Source organism: Equus caballus, chromosome 25 (genome assembly GCF_041296265.1).
Source record: "Equus caballus isolate H_3958 breed thoroughbred chromosome 25, TB-T2T, whole genome shotgun sequence".
NCBI classification, from domain to species: domain Eukaryota; kingdom Metazoa; phylum Chordata; class Mammalia; order Perissodactyla; family Equidae; genus Equus; species Equus caballus.
In genome coordinates, this window is record NC_091708.1 from 46,998,057 (window position 1) to 47,015,087 (window position 17,031).

General features: G+C 48.2%; 1 protein-coding gene across 1 annotated transcript in view; it reads left to right on the plus strand.

Annotated features, from left to right (window-relative positions):
* The window catches only part of LOC100147680 (endoplasmic reticulum mannosyl-oligosaccharide 1,2-alpha-mannosidase), a 32,830-nt gene extending 22,449 nt beyond the window's left edge, over positions 1–10,381 (plus strand). The window contains exons 7-13 of the mRNA XM_023629432.2: positions 3,343–3,491; positions 3,832–4,020; positions 7,061–7,251; positions 7,621–7,741; positions 8,248–8,445; positions 8,517–8,648; positions 9,420–10,381. Of these exons, the coding sequence (XP_023485200.1) occupies positions 3,343–3,491; positions 3,832–4,020; positions 7,061–7,251; positions 7,621–7,741; positions 8,248–8,445; positions 8,517–8,648; positions 9,420–9,623 (1,184 nt within the window). The 3' untranslated portion in view covers positions 9,624–10,381. The remainder of the gene's footprint in view (positions 1–3,342; positions 3,492–3,831; positions 4,021–7,060; positions 7,252–7,620; positions 7,742–8,247; positions 8,446–8,516; positions 8,649–9,419) is intronic.
* The last annotated feature ends 6,650 nt before the right edge of the window (positions 10,382–17,031 follow it).

Below are 17,031 nucleotides of genomic sequence, written 5' to 3' on the forward strand. Positions count from 1 at the left end.
AAAAGGACAAAATTGGTTCATTCGCAGCAACATGGATGGACCTCGAGAGTATTATGCTAAGCGAAATAAGCCAGACAGAGAAAGACGAACTGTATATGACCCCACTCATAGGTGGAAGATAACATATAGACAAGGAGAACTGATCCATGGTCAACAGGGGAAAGGGGGGTTGGGGGGAGGGCACAAAGGGGGAAGTGGTGTACCCACAACAAGACTAACAATAATGTACAACTGAAATCTCACAAGGTTGTAATCTATCATAACATTAATAAAAAAAAAGAAACAAAAAAAAGAGAGAGAGAAGGCTCTGGTTTGGGCCAAATAACAACAAAGTCCCATCAAAAACTCTAAAATTCCCCTTACTAACCAGTGTACATCATTGGTCTACAGAAAAAAATGGTAAGCTTTATGCACCAGTACTGGCGGGAAATCTTAGGAGAGCTGCAAAACATGCCTATCTGCTCGCCCTACCTGCCCAAACACAGTTCAGGAAACCTGGCCACTCGGCTCCTTGGAAACTTTCAATCGTCCAACACATCATTCGAGGTTTGGTAAATGGATTTTATACAACTCCTCTGTCTCATGGATGTCAGTATGCCTCAGTCATGGTCTGTATCTTTTCTCACTGGACTGACGCTCTCCCTTATAGACAGGCTACTGCTTATTCTGTGCCTAAAATTCTGTTATAAAAGATTATCCCACCTGGGGAACCCCCCTGAACATCATAGTGACCCAGAAACTCATTTCATGGGTCAAGTGCCTCCACAGGTCTGTGCTGTTTGGCCAGCTCTGCAGCGTTTTCGCTGTGCTGATAATCCTCAACCCTCTGGGCTGTTCAAACATACCAACAGCTTTAAGACTCAGTAAACAAAGTCTGTGGAAACCCTTCAGATACCCTGGCCACTTCCACTGGCCCTCCTAAATCTGAGGAACGCATAAACTCGCAGCCTTTGAAGTAATCACAGGTCGCGCAATGTGCTTGGCTTCTGCTTCTCTCGATCCTCAGCAGGTAAAGGGAGACATGCTTCAGTATCTTAAAGGCCTAACTGCTTCGGATGAAAATAACCATACTTGCGTCGAGCAGTCTTTTCACAGTGCACCCCAGGAGACAAAGGCCTTAAGCATCACACTCTACAACCTGAAGCTTTTGTTTACTGGAAAAGACACCTCAGAAGGACTCTCTCCAGCCTCACTGGAAGGGCTCTGTCAGGTACGGTCGACTAACCCTTGTGCCACCAAACTCCAGGGAGTGGACTCCTGGATCCACATGTCGCACCTGAAAAAGGCACCAGACCCTGAGTGGACCTGCACTCCATCCAGTGATGTGAGGGTAAAATTCACCAGGATTTGAAGCAGCTGACCTCTGAGGCAACAGCTTTCCCAACAGGACTGGACCAGCCCTGTATACCCACTGTTTTTCTTTATTTTTTCTCTCTTTCCTGGAAGGACAATGCTCTTGTCTGAGCTTTCCAATTCCTCACAAAAAGGGGAAACCTCTCTGATTGCTGGATTTGCCATCAGAAACTCAGGCTGCCCAAGGCAGTAATGACCCCTTAGTGCACCCAGAAAGTAATTTCACTAGGATTCCAGATACTACTGTTTGTCTAATTGCTCTGCTCGCTCATTTGACAGAGTCAAGGTGCTAAGCCTGTCTAAACTCATTCCTTGCTTTAATTTGACCCAGCCTTGGGTGGAGAAGACAAGATCTTTTGAATATTTGTATGAAAAATTTTACGGGACCATCAATGTAAGTCACATTGTTCGTATATTTCTGAACGTCCTATTTAGGCAATCTCTTGGTATGTAACAACACAGTACCTGAGCCTTGGTCATATAACACTAACACCCTAGGCCGATGAACGAGTCTATAGATGATGTCACTTATGTGGGAGGCTTATGCACACCCCTGGTTACGTGGAGGTTTCAGTAATGGCCTTCCTGCTTGGGCAACTCGTTACCTTGACAGCTGGAGAATACAAGGATGGTGTGCCTTTGCCAGATTCAATGTCCTGTTCTCTCTGCATAACCAAAGAGAGCTTCCATTGATCTCTCCCATTGAATCTCCATAGTCACCCTAAATGAGAACTCCCAGGAGGCGGATGCGAGTCTGGGTTTGCCTCCAAAGAAAGAGCTTTCTTCCCCTGGATCAGAGTGAGTGTCAGCAAACAAATGTTGTTGCTCTCCCTGACACTTGGCTGACCCCTCAGCAAAAGCAATTTCAGCTCAATAATGGTCGCTTAACTCATTGATCAAGGTAGTTTTGGATAATCGTATAGCCCCGGATCACATACGTGCTGAGCAAGGAGGTGTCTGTGCAGGGGTGAACACCTCCTGTTGCCCGTGGACGAATGCCTCTGGGAAAGTAGAAACCCAGTTACAGAAGACTAGAGAGCAAGCACAGTGGCCTCAACAAATGTCACCTCACTATCCAGTCTTTTGATTGGTTCAGCTGGTTACCTACAGGCCTGTGCTCCTGATTCAGAACCATCCTGCAGACTGGGCTTATAGCACTGCTCTTAATCTCACTCTGTACACTTGTAGTGAATTCTTTACCTGTTGCCTGTCGAACCTCTGTAAAACTGACATGCCCAATAAGGCACTTCGAGATAATCTCCATCACCTATGACCTTGGAGAAATATAGACTTCGTATGGGAAATGCCTGAGAGTTCTCCCTCCTAACCTTCCTTGTTACTCAAACGTGGCCTAAATGGTCTCCAACCACTATGTACTTTATCTCCAACACGGACACGACACCCAGGAAGGGTCCTTCCTGGCACCAAGGGACAAGACCACTACAAGCAGAGAACCTGACTGCTGATCAGTGATGCTTTCAGAGAAACATCTTGATCAAAAGGGGAAATGTGGAAATTAATAAAAGAAACCTCAACTAAAGTGGATGGAAAAGACACACGGGGCAGCTCTCACCCCCATCACACATCATCAATTACTCCAAACAGGGAGACAGACTTGCATCTCAGAAAGGAAGTAAAACCACTTACTTCTGAGGGAAGATTTCTCTCCCACCCTGCAACAGCCCAGCCATCAGAAACGCTGCAGCCCAGCCAATGAGGAGCCTTTCCTGCCCTGATGTGTTCCTCTCCTCCAGTGGACTTCCCTTTAGAGCAGCCCCGCCCTCTCCCCCTTTTCTCTATAAAAGCAGCTCCCTCTTGTGTTGTGCAGGTTTGCCTGTGGTTCCCCTAGCACCCGTTTCCTGAATGACAATTCAATGGCTGTTCCTGAATGAATTTGTTTTGAGGCTTTTCAAGTTAACACGCAGGAGTGACAGATCACACAGGAACACCAGGACTGTGTTCCCGACCCTCCACTGTTTCATGTCATAGAATTTAAAGAAGCCAGGACATGGGTGTCCAAGAAGTTAGTGTTTCAGAAGGATGTTGACGTCAACCTGTTTGAGAGCACCATCCGCATCCTTGGGGGGCTTCTGAGCGCCTACCACCTGTCTGGGGACCACCTCTTCCTGGAGAAAGCGGTGAGTGTCCTTGCGCCAGGAGGGCAGCTGCCCCACAGGGAGATGAGGCTCGGGTATTAGCAGCGTGCCCTCGCTGGTGGGACCCTGGGTGGCCGTTTCCGGTTTTCTCTCCTCCAGTCCATTGGAGTGTGCTTTGTGGGCGTGAGCTGACGCAGCGCTGCCTCCCACGCTGCACCCTGCAGGAAAGTGCGCTGGGAGCCCAGTGCGCCAGCTCACTTGTGCCACCCAACTGGTGTGTCTCCACTGAATTGGATGAAAATGGGTGACGGGTTAGCACCGTGAAGCATAGACAAGGCCACTCTGACTGGGAGCGCTGATTGCTCGCTGTGTTGTGTCTCAGGAAGATTTTGGGAACCGGCTGCTGCCCGCCTTCCAAACGCCCTCCAAGATTCCATACTCTGATGTGAACATCGGCACTGGGGTTGCCCACCCGCCGCGCTGGACCTCGGACAGCACGGTGGCCGAGGTGACGAGCATTCAGCTGGAGTTCCGAGAGCTCTCCCGTCTCACGGGAGTTAAGAAGTTTCAGGTACGGAGGGGCTGGGACCTGGCTGAAGCGGGGATTCCTGTGGGAGCGCTCAGTGGCTCGTCGCGGGAAGTGCGGGTTTGTGAGGACGTTGACCCTGGGCCGCAAGACCCTGTCCTTTTCTTAAAAGCTTTTTCTTAGAGAGTCCCATTTTCTCATTGATAAGAGATGCCCAGGCATGGAAGGCATTGGCTGGAGGGTGAGCAAGTCCTCTACCCCAGCCCTGCCCTGGTGCAGTGCGTGTCCTTAGGGCCCTGACAGAGCTGACAGCTTGTCATGCAGTGCCCTGCTTGGCCCTGAGTCCCCCGACAGTGTGTCTGGAGCCTCCTTTGTGCCAGTGCGGGAGGCCTTCTTGCTCATGGCTGCGTGGTGTTGGATGTGTTGAGATGCTGGTGTTTTTTAGCCAGTTCTGTGCTGGTGACATTGCAGTCATCCCGCCGTTGGCCTCCCGTGGTGCTGGAACCTGGAGCAGCACCTGGAATGGGCACCTGGGCTCGGGTGGGCGTCTGTCCTCGGTGGACTGCTGGGAGTGGGGTTCTGTCTTGCTGGAACCCTGTGTGTGATGTAGTGGGCATGCGGTATGTGGAGTGAAGGCGCGATCCACGTTTGTTTTCTAACTGCTGCCTGCCAGGAGCCGTGTTACCGACGCCTATACATCCGTCTGACAGGGTCCGGGCTGAGAAGGGTTGGGGGGCGCAGGGACGCCCCTCGGTGAAGAGTGGCTGACACCCCTGATATTTCCTGAAATGTATGCATGCTTTCTATCAAGGTTATGACTATACTTGTTTCTGCTCTATGTAGTTTAACTTAGCTCTTCAGCCTGATGCCTTACCAGTAAAATGATATTTTCTCCAGGCAGTGTGCTCAAGGACAAATAGTCCTACCCCGAGAAAGACAAAAGAATGCTTTCACCCTCTAAGGGGCGCAGGAATGTAAAGATTTTTAACTGCCAACTGAGAACGCACGGAGCATATGGCCTTGCTGGTCGGAGCTTTCCCACCAGCCTGTCTTTGGCCTTGAGACGCTTGCAGAGAGGAGGAAGCCTATGACCTTGCTGGCCAGTAGCTTTCCCACCAGCCCATGTCTCTTTGTGGGAGGAGATGGTCCAGGTGCTTGTCCTTGATGGTGTCTGTTTCCATGGAGGATGGTGGATTCTGGAGCCAGGAGGCCGGAGGGTGGGCAGGGAGTGAGTGTTTTGGTTTTGTGTAGAGAGAATAAATAGTAGTTAATTGTGGAAAATATGATCATTAACCTTATGCTCTATAGAATGGAATGCTAATAAAAATTCTTGTGCTCGCTTTGTACTTCCTTATCTCTCTGAAAATATCTGTAGAGCTATTTCTGTACTAATCCTGAAAAATATGAAAACGACACTTGTGCACAGTAAAGACAGACTGGATTGCACCAACTCAAGTCTCACGTCTCTTCCTTTCACTTCGCCGACTCTGTCTCTCCCTCAGGAACCTGGACTCTGCTGAAGCTGGACTCTGGCAGCTGCCCCATTGTTGAAATGTTTTATGCCTTAACCTTGCACCCCTTTGGAGGCGTCGCTGTTCTCGTGGGAGAACTTCCAGTATGTGGGGGTGCTTCTGAAATGGGCATTCCATCCCATTCTCTGTTCCTCTTTTTTCACATTGAGGTAGAATTCACATATCAAGAAATTCGCTTTTCCACGTGTACACTGCAGCGTACTCACACATCTGCCGGCATCACCAGTCTAATTGCAGAACTGTTTCCTCACCTGAAATCAAAGCCAGAACCCATCAGCCGTCCCTCCCGTTCTCCGATGCCTCCGCCCCAGGAAACACAGTGGCCTCGTCTCTGTAGATTTCTCTATTCTGAACATTTTGTATAAATGAAATCCTATGATGTGGGTCATTTGTTTTAAGGTATGTCCACGCTGTAGGACGTGTCAGAATTTTGTTTTTACGGGCACCGTACCCCATAGCGTGCGTGAGCCACGTGTTGTCATCCAGACAGCAGCTTATGAACGCCTGGGTTGTTGTGACTCGGGGAGAGTAAGCAGAGTGCTCCTGTGCACAGGTCCTGCCAGTGCCCGAGGCTCCGCTTTTCCACAGTTTGGCGCACTTGTTATTTCTGTCCTTTCCACCATAGCCATCCTAGTGGGTGTGGAATGGCGTCTGATTTGGGCTTTGATTAAATAATGGTGAACCGTGCAGCAGCTTTCCATGTGCCAGTTGGCCGTCTGTTTACCTCTGTGTGGAAATGTGTGTTCAGGTCTGTTTATTGACTGGAGAAGCCTTCTTTCTGTTGTTGAGTTGTAATGCAAAAACTCGGCGTTTTCGCTACTTCCTCCTGAGACGTCCCCAGGCACCCACATGTTCCGGGTCTCTGCAGTAGCTGGAGGCAAAGTGGAACGAAGCAGCCAACCTCAGAGGAGCCCTCAGTGGTGGTGGACGTGTAGGGTAGAGACAGGAAATCTCGCGGGTGCAGGGTCCTGAGCACTGTGGGAAAATGTGCACAGAGCCCTGGGAGCACAGATGCGCGGTGCTGCCCGGGCCGGACAGGTGGCTCGGAGGAGCTGAGGTGGGTTGGGTCTTGAAGGACCAGTAGGAGTTCCCCAGGTGGACGAGGAGTCAGGGTGGTTGACGTCTTTAGCAGCAACCCGGGCTCGGAAGCAGACGTGCCGGCCTTCCCTCCAGGAAGGGGGAGCAGGTGGCCGTGCCTTGGCCGGTGGTCCTGAGAACAGTGGCTGTTGTTTGAGACATGGTACTCCTTTAATGAGGCTTGGGAACTGTCGGGAGAGCGAGTTCAGCCCTCTCAGGGCCAGTGGCGCCAGCCGGCCCATCGAGGTGGCCGTGTCTGAGCAGATGGACCTGGTTGCTGTGTGGTGTGGGCCATTCTTCAGAAACCCCTGCCAAGGGCAGTGCCTGAGGGATGCCGTGGGCCAGGACCGGCCTGCTCACTCCTCCACCGGGAAGCCACCCGTCATGAGGAGGGCAGGCCTCAGGCAGCCCTGCTCTGCAGCTGGCCCAGAGCTCTGCGCCCTCGCTCACCTGCACTCTCCCCATGTCTGCCCCAGGAGGCCGCAGAGGAGGTGACGAGGCACGTTCACTCCCTGTCCGGGAAGAAGGACGGGCTGGTACCCATGTTCATCAACACACACACTGGCCTCTTCACCCACACGGGAGTGTTCACCTTGGGCGCCAGGGCCGACAGCTACTACGAGTACCTGCTGAAACAGTGGATCCAGGGCGGCAAGAAGGAGACGCAGTGAGGCCTGTTCTGCTGCCTTGGGCGGGCCCCCTGAGGCTCTGCTTGTCCTGGGCTTCTGGGTGGGAATCAGCGGCCGTGCCAAGCCCGGTCTTGGACCCTCCATGGGGGAATGTATTCCTTCTCAGCACAGCCTGGAGCTCTGCAGAGGCTGGTCTCGGCTGGTTGAGAGGAACAGGCCCTCTCAAGGGCAGAAGGGCTGCCCTGCCCCAGACCTCCACCCCCAGGCTCCGTGCTGTTGCCCAGGCAGGGCCGGGCCTCGGGCCCCTAGCGTGCGGATGGCAGCTCATGGTTATGCGCCTGTTCCCGGGTAACTAGGGGCTGTGCACCCGCCTGGCCTGGGCAGACCAGACCTGCTGGTCTCCACAGGTTACTGGAAGACTACATTGCAGGCATCGAGGGCATCAAAAGGCACCTGCTGCACAAATCTGAACCCAGGAAGCTCACCTTTGTGGGGGAACTCACCCACGGCCGCTTCAGTGCCAAGATGGTGAGCATGTGTGTGGTCCAAGCAGGGCCTGGGGGGGAGCTTCGAGACACACCCGTTTGTCCTTGACGCCTGATGGCTTCATGAGTCTGGACGTGGGAGAGAACAGTGCAATTCTGGCCGTGGATGTGAGCTGGGACAGGTAGACGCTGGCTGCGTGACCTGCCTAGCCCATGGTGGCTGGAGGATCTGAGGTCTGTGACGTGCCAGGGGCCCTCCCCCAGGACCCCACCCCCAGCCCTCCTGCAGCCCCTGGTCCCTTGGTGTTTATGGAGGAGGGTGGAGGAGTGGGGACGGCCTGGGTCAGCATTTGCTCCCCGGGAGGCGGGTGTCCCTGCACCGGCCTCTCCCCTGCCCACGCTGACCCCCAGCGCTTGGCCTGTAGTTCAGTCACCAGTGGTGCTCCTGCCGTTGAGGACGTCGAGAACACCACTCAGGCCTGGTGGCTCCGGCGTTGAGCCCCGTGCAGCCTCAGGCTCAGCGGTGCTGAGGAGACCCTCTGATTTCAGGACCACCTGGTGTGCTTCCTGCCAGGCACACTGGCTCTGGGCGCCCACCACGGCCTGCCTGCCGAGCACATGGAGCTGGCCCAGGCCCTGATGGACACCTGCTACCAGATGAACCGTCAGATGGAGACAGGCCTGAGCCCCGAAATCGTGCACTTCAACCTGTACCCCCAGACGACCCAAAAGGACGTGCAGGTCAAGGTGAGCCGCGGCCGGGGTCAGCCCCGGGTGGGGACACCACGGGGGCTCACCTGCGCCTGTCTCCTCCCCAGCCGGCCGACAGGCACAACCTGTTGCGGCCCGAGACGGTGGAGAGTCTGTTCTACCTGTACCGCTTCACGGGGGACCGCAAGTACCAGGACTGGGGCTGGGAGATCCTGCAGAGCTTCAACACGTACACGCGGGTGAGCCTCGCTCGCCGCCCCATCGGTGTCCCCAGCTCCCCGCTGGTCACTGGCCGGGCAGTTCCTCTAGGGATCAGGGAGGGGCATGCTTGCTGTGGCCTTGAGGTTGCCCCGCCCAGGGTCTCAAGCCCTTGGGTGTCCCTTGGTCCTGTCTCGAGGCACCAGCCTGTGTGGGGAGGGTCCCTACAGTGGCCCGATGCGCACAGAGCATGTCCCTCCTGGATCCTCTGTGGCATGGGCAGCCCTTTCCACCCGGGCATCGACTTTGGGACCACTGCTCCCCAGGAAGGGTGCCACGACCAGAACGCTGCCCCCACTGTCTCAGGCCCGGCTGCCCGTTTTAGTCAGGGCCACGGCCCAGAGAAGGTCATGCCGTGCCCAGGGCCCACCACCCACCCTGGCAGAGCCAGGGTTGACCTTTGCCCTCTGGGGTGTGAGGCAGTGGGTTCTGGACCCGTGGGGTGACCTCGGAGACTTCGCAAGGGCTCTCCCGGGTTCTAGGTGTGGCGCTTTCCATCTGGTCACTTGAGGACAGCCGTCATCTCCCAGGAGTCTCTGGGGGAAGCGCAGCTGACCTCTAGGGCAGCAGGTCAGGTCCCCTGTGGACCTTGGTGTCCTCCACCGCAGACCTGCCCTGAGGCCGTGCGTGCTGCAGTGAGGTGGGGGGGGGGTTGTGTCTCTGGCTGGTGCCCTCCCGAGGGCTGAGCCTGGGAGTGGGGGGCGGGCTGTGCCCGCAGCCGTGACTGGGCCGCCGCCTTGGCTCTCGTGCAGGTCCCCTCGGGCGGCTTCTCTTCCATCAGCAACGTCCAGGACCCCCGCAACCCCCAGCCCAGGGACAAGATGGAGAGCTTCTTCTTGGGGGAGACACTCAAGTACCTGTATCTGCTCTTCTCCGACGACCCGGACCTGCTCAGCCTGGACACCTACGTGTTCAACACCGAGGCTCACCCCCTGCCCATCTGGGCCCCTGCCTAGGGCGGGATGGCTCCCAAGTGGGCGCTGCCCGGGGGTCTGACGCGTCCTGTCATGGAGGCCCCTGGGTAGATCCAGCCTCCTTTGACCTTGGCCATGTGGTGTCCACCCAGCTGGCTGGACGTGCTCCAGGCCTGGCTGCTGATGGAGCCCGGTGTGTGACGGGGCCGGGGTGTCTGGGGCCTCGTGAGATGCTTGGGGCAGCTGCTGGGCGCCAGGTGGTCCTCCACTGGCTCTGGACTCCTCGTCTGTGGCTCTCATCAGGACACCATCAGGAGCGAGTCTGAAGAAATCCTTGCTGTGATTCAGGTGGTAGCGTCCTTGGGGACGGCTCCTTCCTTCTTCCTGAGGAAACTCGAATCATGACTTAAACATTCCTGAAAACTGAACGTCCTCCTGTCGGCCCATGCAAGAGCTTCTTGGGGGTCCCAGGGCCTCTGGTTGCCTTCTGTGGCTGCCGTGGGTCCTCAGTGCCCACACTGTGTTCAGAGACAAGCTGAGAGGCCAGCCAGGATGCAGCTCGGCCTTGGCATCTGAGCCTGTTGATGTGCCCTGACCCGAGGGTCTCTGGGGGGGGCATCTGTGATCTCATGGTTGTTCTGGCTCCTGGCCGGCTGTGGTGTTTACACGTTGGACTCAGGGATCCTCCCCCGACCCTGCAGGGGCTGGAAGGGCTAGTGGGCAAGTTCATCCTGCTCCCAGGCCACCCCGATAAAATGGACTTTTCATTCACAGTCAAAGTATATATACTGTAACTGTGACATTTCCCATGTTGGTAAGTGGATCTCTGTCACTGTGAATCTTCTGGGTGTGAATTGAGAGAAACCCTTTTTTGGGGGGTTACAACCTCAAAATTCAGTCCACTGAGATTCAAGTTTCTATCCAGGATGATCCTTCCATCTTCAATCCTTAAGTTAATATACACCTACCACTTCCCTGTTGTCATATAAGGTAACATTCACAGTTTGGGGAATGGGCAGTGGACATCTTATTCAGCCTACCTCAAAGACAGACAAACAGCAAAGGTGGAGTAGCATATGATGAAGATTGGAGCAAAAGTTAATGAAATACAGAACTTAGGTATAAAATAACAGACCAGCAAAGGCAAAGGAGAGGAAAGAATGTCAACAATATGGCAGAGAAGGCAGCTCCAAGCTCTTACTCCCCCCATGGAAACATCAAAAAACAAGCGGAACCACTACAACCAGCTTTCAACAATAGCAACAACAAAATCACAAGGAAAAAAAGCAGGAAGGTATGTTCCACTCAAAGGAACAAAATTAGTTGACAGAAACCATCCTTGAAGAAGTCCAGACTTCCGAATTATTAGAGTAAGACTTTAACAGAACTGTCTTAAATATGCTCAAAGAGCTCAAGGAGAACATGCACATGGAACTAAAGTAAATCCGGAAAATAATGTATGAATGAGCTGAGAATAGCAATAAAGAGAAATTATTAAAAGGAACAAAATAAAGTCTCATACTGAAAAGTATAATATTTGAGAAGAAAAATTCTTTAGAGGAGTTCAATAGCAGATTTGAGCAGGAAGAAGAAAGAGTGCGGAGATAGGAATATTGAAACTATCTAACATGAGGAGCAGAAAGAAAAAAGAATGAAGAACAGTGAACAGAGCCCAAGGGGCCTCTGGGATCCCATTCTAAGTGGGTCCCATATGTGCATTATAGGAATCTCAGACAAGGGAGAAAGGGACAAAAAGAATATTTGAAAAAATATTGTTGAAAACTTCCCAAATTTGATGAAAGATAGGAATCTACAAATCTAAGAAGCTTAATGAACTCCAAGTAGGATCAACTCAGTGACCCACACTAAGACACTTAAATAATCAAACTGTTGAAAGACAGAATATTGAAAACAGCACGAGAGAAGTGACTTGACATGTACAAGGGATCTTCAATAAGAGTGACAGCCAGTGTCTCATCAAAAACACTATACAGGCCAGAAAGCAATGGAATGATATATTTAAAGTGATGAATGAAAAAAGTTGTCAACCAAGAATTCTGTATCTAGCAAAACTGATCTTCAAAAAATGTGGGAGGATTTAAGACATTCCCAGATAAACAACAGCTGAGGGAGTCTGTTGCCACCAGACTTGCCATGCACAAATGCTAAAGGGAGTCCTTCAGATTGAAATGAAAGGACACTAGATAGTAACTCAAAGCCATGGGGAGAAATAAAGACCTCTGCTAAAGGCAAAATCATGGGTAGTTATAAAAAACAGTGTTCTTGTATTTTGGTTGTAACTCCACCTTTTATTACCTACAGGATTTAAAAGACAAATGCATAAAAAATAATTACAAATTTATGTTACTGGGCACACAATGTACAAAGATGTAATTTGTGACAACAACGACACATGAGGCATGGGATAGAGCTGTTTAGAATCATAGGCTATGTATGTTATTGAGAAAAGCTGGTGTCCATTTGAAGTAGATTTTTATAAATTTAAGATGTTAAACGTATTCTCACGGTAACCACAAAGAAAATATTCTAAAAGATACACTACAAAGGAAATGACAAGTGAATCAAAATGTTTCACTGAAGAAAAAAAGAAGGTAGTCATGGAGGAAATGAGGGACAAAAAGGCATAAGATGTACAGAAAATAAAGAGAAAATGGCAGAAATAAGTCCTTCTTCACCAGTAATTACTTTTTAATGCAAATGGATCAAATTCTCCAATCAAAATCAGACATTGGCAGAACTGATTAAAACAACCCAACATGATCCAACTATGTGCTGCCTTGGAGACACTCCCTTTGGTTTCCAAGATACAAATAGACTGAAAGTGAAAGAATGGAAAAAGGATCCCGTGCAAATAGCTACCAAAAGGGAACATGGGTGGTTCTGCTAATATCAGACAAAATAGACTTTAAATCAAAAACTGTTATAAGAGATAAAGATACATGCAGATCATTTTATTTTTATTTGACCAATAAGCAGGAGGGTTTTTCCATGGGAAAAAAGAGATAAGGACACCATATATTGATAACAGGATCAATTCATGAAGAAGATATAACAGTGATAAACATATATGCACCAAACAGAAGAGTCCCACAATACACGAAGCAAACGACAGAACTGGAGAGAGAAATGGACAATTCTATAGTCATAGTTGGAGACTTCAACAATGGATAGAACATCCAGACAGAAGATCAGTAAGGAAATAGAGGACTTGAACACCACTGTACTAGAACAAGCTAACTAGACCTAACAGACATACAGAACGCTCCACCCAGCAACAGCAGAATATACCTTCTTCTCAAGTGCACATAGAACATTCTCCAGGACAGACCATATGTTAGGCCACAAAACAAGTCAATACATTTTAAAGATTTTATTTTTCCTTTTTCTCCCCAAAGTCCCCCGGTACCTCGTTGCGTATTTTTTTTAGCTGTGGGTCCCTGTAGTTGTGGTATGTGGGATGCTACCTCAGTATGGCTTGATGAGTGGTGCCACGTCTGTGCGCAGGATCTGAACTGGCAAAACCCTGGGCCACCGAAGCAGAGCGCACAAACCCAACCACTCGGCCATGGAGCTGGCCCCCATTTTAAAAGATGGAAATAATACAAAGTATCTTCTATCCACAATGGAATGAGGCTAGAAATTAGTATCAGAGGGAAAGCTGGAAAATTCACAAATATGTGGAAATTAAACACCACACTCTCAAACAATGGGTCAAAGAGGAAATCAGAAGGGAAATTAGAAAATACTTAGAGACGACTGAAAATGAAAGCACAACATACAGGATTTACAGGGTGCAGCAAAGGCTGTACTCAGATGTAAATTTAGGGCTTTAAACAGCTACATTAAAAAAGAATAAAGATCTCAAATCAACACCTAGACTTACACCTTATGGGACTAGGAAAAGAAGAGCAAATTAAACCCAAAGCTTGCAGAAGGAAGGAAATTATAGAGTAGAATGGAGATAAGAAAAACAGAGAATAGAAAAACAATAAACCCAAAAGTTGGTCCTTTGAAAATATCCACAAAATTGACAAGCCTTTACCTAAACTAACAAAGAAAAAAAGGAGAAGACACAAATAACTATTATCAGAAATACAATGAGGGCGTTACTACTGACCTTACAGAAATAAGGATTATAAGAGAATACTATTAAAAATTGTATGCCAACAAATTTGATAATCTTGATAAGATGAACAAATTCCCAGAAGTGCAGGAATTACCTAAACTAACTCAAGAGATAAAGAAAATCTCAACAGACCTATAATAAATAAGGAGACTGATACAATAATAATAATAAAAAAAACTCCCAACAAAGAAAAGCTCAAGGACCAGATGGCTTCACTGGTGAATTTTACCAAACATTTAAAGAAGAATTAACACCAATCTTCTCAAACTCTCTCAGAAAATTGAAGAGGCAGTAACACTTCCTAATTCATTCTCTGAGGCCAACATTACTCTGCTACCAAAACCAGATAAAGATATCGCAATAAAAGAAAACTACAATATTTCTTATGAATATTGATGCAAAAACCCTCAGCAAAATACTGACAAATCCAACAGTGTATTAAAAGGATTTTACACCATGACTACGTAGCACTTACCCCGGGAAGCAAGGGTGATTCAATACAAGAAAATCAATCAATGTGATACACTACATCAATAGAACAAAGTGGGAAAACACATCATCATTTCAATTGACATAGAAAAGACATTTGACAAAAGCCAACACCCTTTCATGGTAGACACACTCATAAAATTAGGAATAGAAGGGAACTTCCTGAACACGATAAACAGCATTTATGAAAAACCCACAGCTAACATCACATTCAACAGGGAAAGACAAAGCTTTTCCTCTAAGGTCAGGAATAAGACAAGGATGCCTGCTCTTACCACTGCTATTGAATATTGTGCTGGGAGTTCTAGTCAGAGGACTTAGACAAGAAAAAGAAACAAAAGATATTCAAATGGGAAGAAAGAAGTAAAACTGTCTCTATTCGCAGATGATATAGTCTTGTATACAGAAAATCCCAAAGAATTCATAAGAAAGCCACTAGAGCTAACAAGCAAATTCAGGAAAGTTTCAGGGTACTAGATCAACAAACAAAATCAGTTATGTTTCTATGCATCTGCAATGAACAATCCAAAAAGGAAATTAAGAAAGCAATTTCATTTAAAATGGCATCTAAAAGAATAAAATGACTAGGAATAAATTTAACCAAGGAGGTGATATACTTGTACACTGAAAATTACAAAACACGACTGAAAGAAAAGAAGACATAAATAAGCGGAAAGACATCTTCTGTCCATGGGCAGGAGGACATAATTTAACATGTCAGTACCACCCAAGGTGAGCGACAGACTCAACGCAATCCCCATCAAAATCCCAACAGCACATTTTTGCAGAAATGGAAATGTCAATCCTCAAATCCCCGTGGAATTGCAAGGGGCCCCGTTACAGACAAAATAATCTTGAAAAACAAGAATGAAGTTGGAGGACACACATTTCCCAATTTCAAAACTTACTACAAAGGCACAGTATTCAAATCAGTGTGGTGCTGGCATAAGGGTAGACATAAGACCCATGGAACAGAAGTGAGAGTCCAGAAATAAACTCATACTTTTATGGCAAATTGACTTTTGCAAGGGTGGTAAATTTATTCAGTGGAGGAAAGAACTTTGTCTTCAACAGATGGTGCTGGGAAAACTGGATTTCCACATGCAAAGAATGAAGATGGACCCCTACATCACACCAAAATACAAAATATTAATTTTATATTATACATATATATATGTATACATATATATAGTATAGTATACAAAAATTAACTCAAAATGGATCAATGACCTAAATATAAGAACTAAAACCATAAAACTGTTAGGAAAAAAATAAGGGTAAATCTTCATAACCATGGATTTGACAATGGATTCTTAGATAAGACTCCAAAAACAAAAGCAAGAAAAGAAGAAATAGACCAATTGGACATCATCAAAATAAAAACTCGTGTGTACCAGTTAAAAGGCAACCCACAGAAGGGGAGAAAATATATGCAAATTATAAATCTGATCAAGGATTAGTATCCAGAATATATTTTTTTAAATCCTAGAGCTCAACAATAAAAAAAAAAGAAACCTCCACAAATTCAACAAAAAAACCTCAACAAAAAATAAAAACCCCTTTCATGATATTAAAACAGTGCGTTATAGGGGCTGGCCTGTGGCTGAATGGCTACGTTCGTGCTGCGCTTTGGTGGCCCAGGGTTTGCCAGTACAGATCCTGGGCACAGACATGGCACCGCTTATCAAGCCATGCTGAGGCAGCATCCCACATAGAAGAACTAGAATGACTTACAACTAGGATATACAGCTATGCACTGGGGCTTTGGGGGCAGGAAAAAAAGAGGAAGATTGGCTACAGATGTTAGCTCAGGGCCAATCTTCCTAAAAAAAACCCAACACAAAATGGTACATTATATATTATGCATAATTTCACACACACATCAACGAACATGGCCATGACTACAGGTGCAGCATGCGTCAGAGCTGAGAGCACTGGGACTGACTTGGGGACACTCCTTGATCATTTGAAAATGGGTCAAGGACCTGAATAGACATTTCCCCAGAGAAGATACACAAACGTCCGATAAGCACATGAAAAGATACTCGACATCACTGATCATCAGGGAAATGCAAATCAAAGCCACAATGAGATCCCACCTCACACTAGTGGGATGGCTGCTGTCAAACAAACAGAAAAGCAGTGCTGGCGACAACGTGGAGCAACGGGAACCTTTATGCATTGTTGATTAGAATGTAAAATGGTGCAGCCACTATGGAAAACAATTTGATGGTTTTTCAAAAAATGAAATATATAATTACCATGTGATCCAGTAATCCCCCTTCTGGGTATAGATAGACCCCAAAGAATTGAAAGCAGAGTCTCAAAGAGATACGTTACACCCCTGTTCACAGCAGAATTACTCACAATAGCTAAAACATGGAAGCGATCCAAGTGTCCATCGATGGATGAATGGATAAGCAAAACGCAGTCTATCCATACAATGGAATATTCCCTTTAAAAAGGAAGGAAATCCTGACACATGCTAGGACATGGATGCTCCTTGAAGACATTATGCTGAGTGAAACAAGCCAGACACAAAAAGACAAACTCTGTATGACTGCACTCACATGAGGTATCCAGAATGGGCAAACTCATAGAGACAGCAGAATGGAGCTTGCCAGGGGCGAGGGGAGGGGAGGGTGAGTGTTTAATGGGTGGAGGTTTCTGTTTGGGATGATGAAATAGTTTTGGAAATATATGATGATGGCTGCATAGCCTTGCAGATGCACTTAAACCAATGAAGTTAAACATGGTTAAAAGGGTATCATTTAATACTCATAAATGAAAATGGCTGTAACTGTAGGCGCAGCA